The sequence below is a fragment of the Echinococcus granulosus genome (assembly GCF_000524195.1).
Source record: "Echinococcus granulosus chromosome Unknown EG_S00133, whole genome shotgun sequence".
NCBI classification, from domain to species: domain Eukaryota; kingdom Metazoa; phylum Platyhelminthes; class Cestoda; order Cyclophyllidea; family Taeniidae; genus Echinococcus; species Echinococcus granulosus.
In genome coordinates, this window is record NW_020170513.1 from 55,915 (window position 1) to 57,747 (window position 1,833).

A 1,833-nucleotide genomic window follows, 5' to 3' on the forward strand; every position below is an offset into this window, starting at 1 on the left:
GTTACAAGGCGACTTCCTCCCCATTTCCCTTCTTCCTGCTTCATAGCCAAATCCTCAAAGGCGTGGCACGCTACGCTCTGATGAATGCCATCGCCAATTCGCTCATGGGCTTCGAATTCAGTGGTGTCTTCTATGTGGGTGGAATTCTCATCGAAAAAGGCGCTATCTCCATGCTGCAGCTTTGGAGGTATGTTCTACGAACAGGTCAGGCATCACCGGTTCTCAAACCAAGTGCCAAATTGATCAGATGCCAGAATTCTGCCAGGCAATTGATCAGCTTAATACATAAGAGCACGGTGCAAGATGTCCAAAAATAGGGAAGTGTGTTTTAGTTTTCGGCTTTCAGATGATCTCGATTTGTGGTAATGCGGATTGAGTACCACATTTTGAAGGTGCGAATTCGATTTTAAAAGCCCGTCTTCTTTCTTTTTCTGTAGATCTTACTCAGCCATTAGTTTCGCATCCTCCAGCCTCGGCTATGCGGCGTCCTTTGTGCCCGACGCCAAGAAGGCATCAAAGGCGGCGAAGGCAATTTTTGAAATCATTCATCGTCACCCTCATCTGCAGCCTGATCATGGCGACTTCCCTGATCGCCCCTTCACCGGAAACGTCGTTTTCAACAACGTTCGCTTCCGCTACCCTACACGCAGGCAGGTGCCTGTGCTGAAGGTGAGATGAGTGGATGCGAAGTTACGACATCCTCATGGAGGACATGGGTGGTATTATGCATCGGATTGGAAACCGAATCGCTGTGGAAGTGTGGTGGTATTGGAGAGAGTTTGTCACTGATGCAAGGAGGGATGAAGGGTGTGAACATGGTCAGAATATCGTCGAACCAACACGGTGACAGAGGCCGTGCACTGCGAAGAGCCCATGTGGTCGGTCAAGTGTACAGTTGAAACAAGTGTCATTTTACTACGAGGCTATATTCGCAACCCTAGTGTTTGTGATGTGGGTGTGTGTGTGTGTGTGTGTGTGGATGGAGGTAGTTTGAAAAGGCTTGTGACTTGCCAACCTGACTCGCGTTAGTGCGTGTAACAGGGCTGGCGAAGAGCCTCCTGTTGAGAACGGGGTGAGGTGGAGGGATGATTTGCGTGAGGCCAGGTCACACGCAACTTATCTCTTGTCTGGCCTAACAACGAAGACATGAGCGGTTTATTTGTTGTATTGACTTCATGCCTAATGAGGGCGATCAGTGGTGGAGGTGACATGTCGAGGTCTTCAAGCTACACGGCCTGGTGCTCAATGTCCTCTATGGTTTCCGTTTTGTGCCTATCCTAAATACGGTAATGTTGAGTATTCAAACTGCGCGCGAGACAGAAGGGAGGATCAAGCGATGGTAGCTGTTCGCCACACCGAGAAGGCCTTCTTGTCCAACGGTGGTGAAGTATTTCCTGACTTTTGATTGGTTCGCTCGTCGTGTTCTCTTTACAAACTGGGTTGTGAAATGTTTTTTTTGATGCGGATAGTGTAAGGCTGGTGGATGTTGTGGTGTAGACACCTGTTCAACTCCATTCGCATTTCTCGGGAATACTTGACAAAACTTGCCATGGTGTTGCCATTTCAGCCTCCTGTAGCATTGAAAGGCTTCGTCTCTCCCATGAGTCACTCATTCATGCATAGTCGACACGAATGTAGTGACTCTTCTCCTTCTTCTGTGACGTTATGGCCTTGTATTCAGTCGGTGAAATGGAGATCAGTCTCCTTGATTCAGTTCACCAACACTCGCACCAAACTTAACCCCTTCAAACATCCTGGAAGAGGCTGCAAGACGTAAGAATCATGAAGTAGCCTTATTGCAGGCGCAGAGAAGGGTCAGTGGTCTTGTAGCAG

The 1,833-nt window shown here is 48.6% G+C and overlaps 1 protein-coding gene across 1 annotated transcript in view; it reads left to right on the forward strand. All coding sequences in view use genetic code 11, as the record gives it.

The window, feature by feature from the left end:
• Positions 1-1,833, forward strand: part of EGR_09129 (Multidrug resistance protein 3) — a gene marked incomplete at both ends in the record, with an annotated part of 11,926 nt that overhangs the window by 4,091 nt on the left and 6,002 nt on the right. Inside the window, 2 exons of the mRNA XM_024498378.1 lie at positions 47-187; positions 438-669. Coding sequence (XP_024347200.1) covers positions 47-187; positions 438-669 — 373 coding nt within the window. The remainder of the gene's footprint in view (positions 1-46; positions 188-437; positions 670-1,833) is intronic.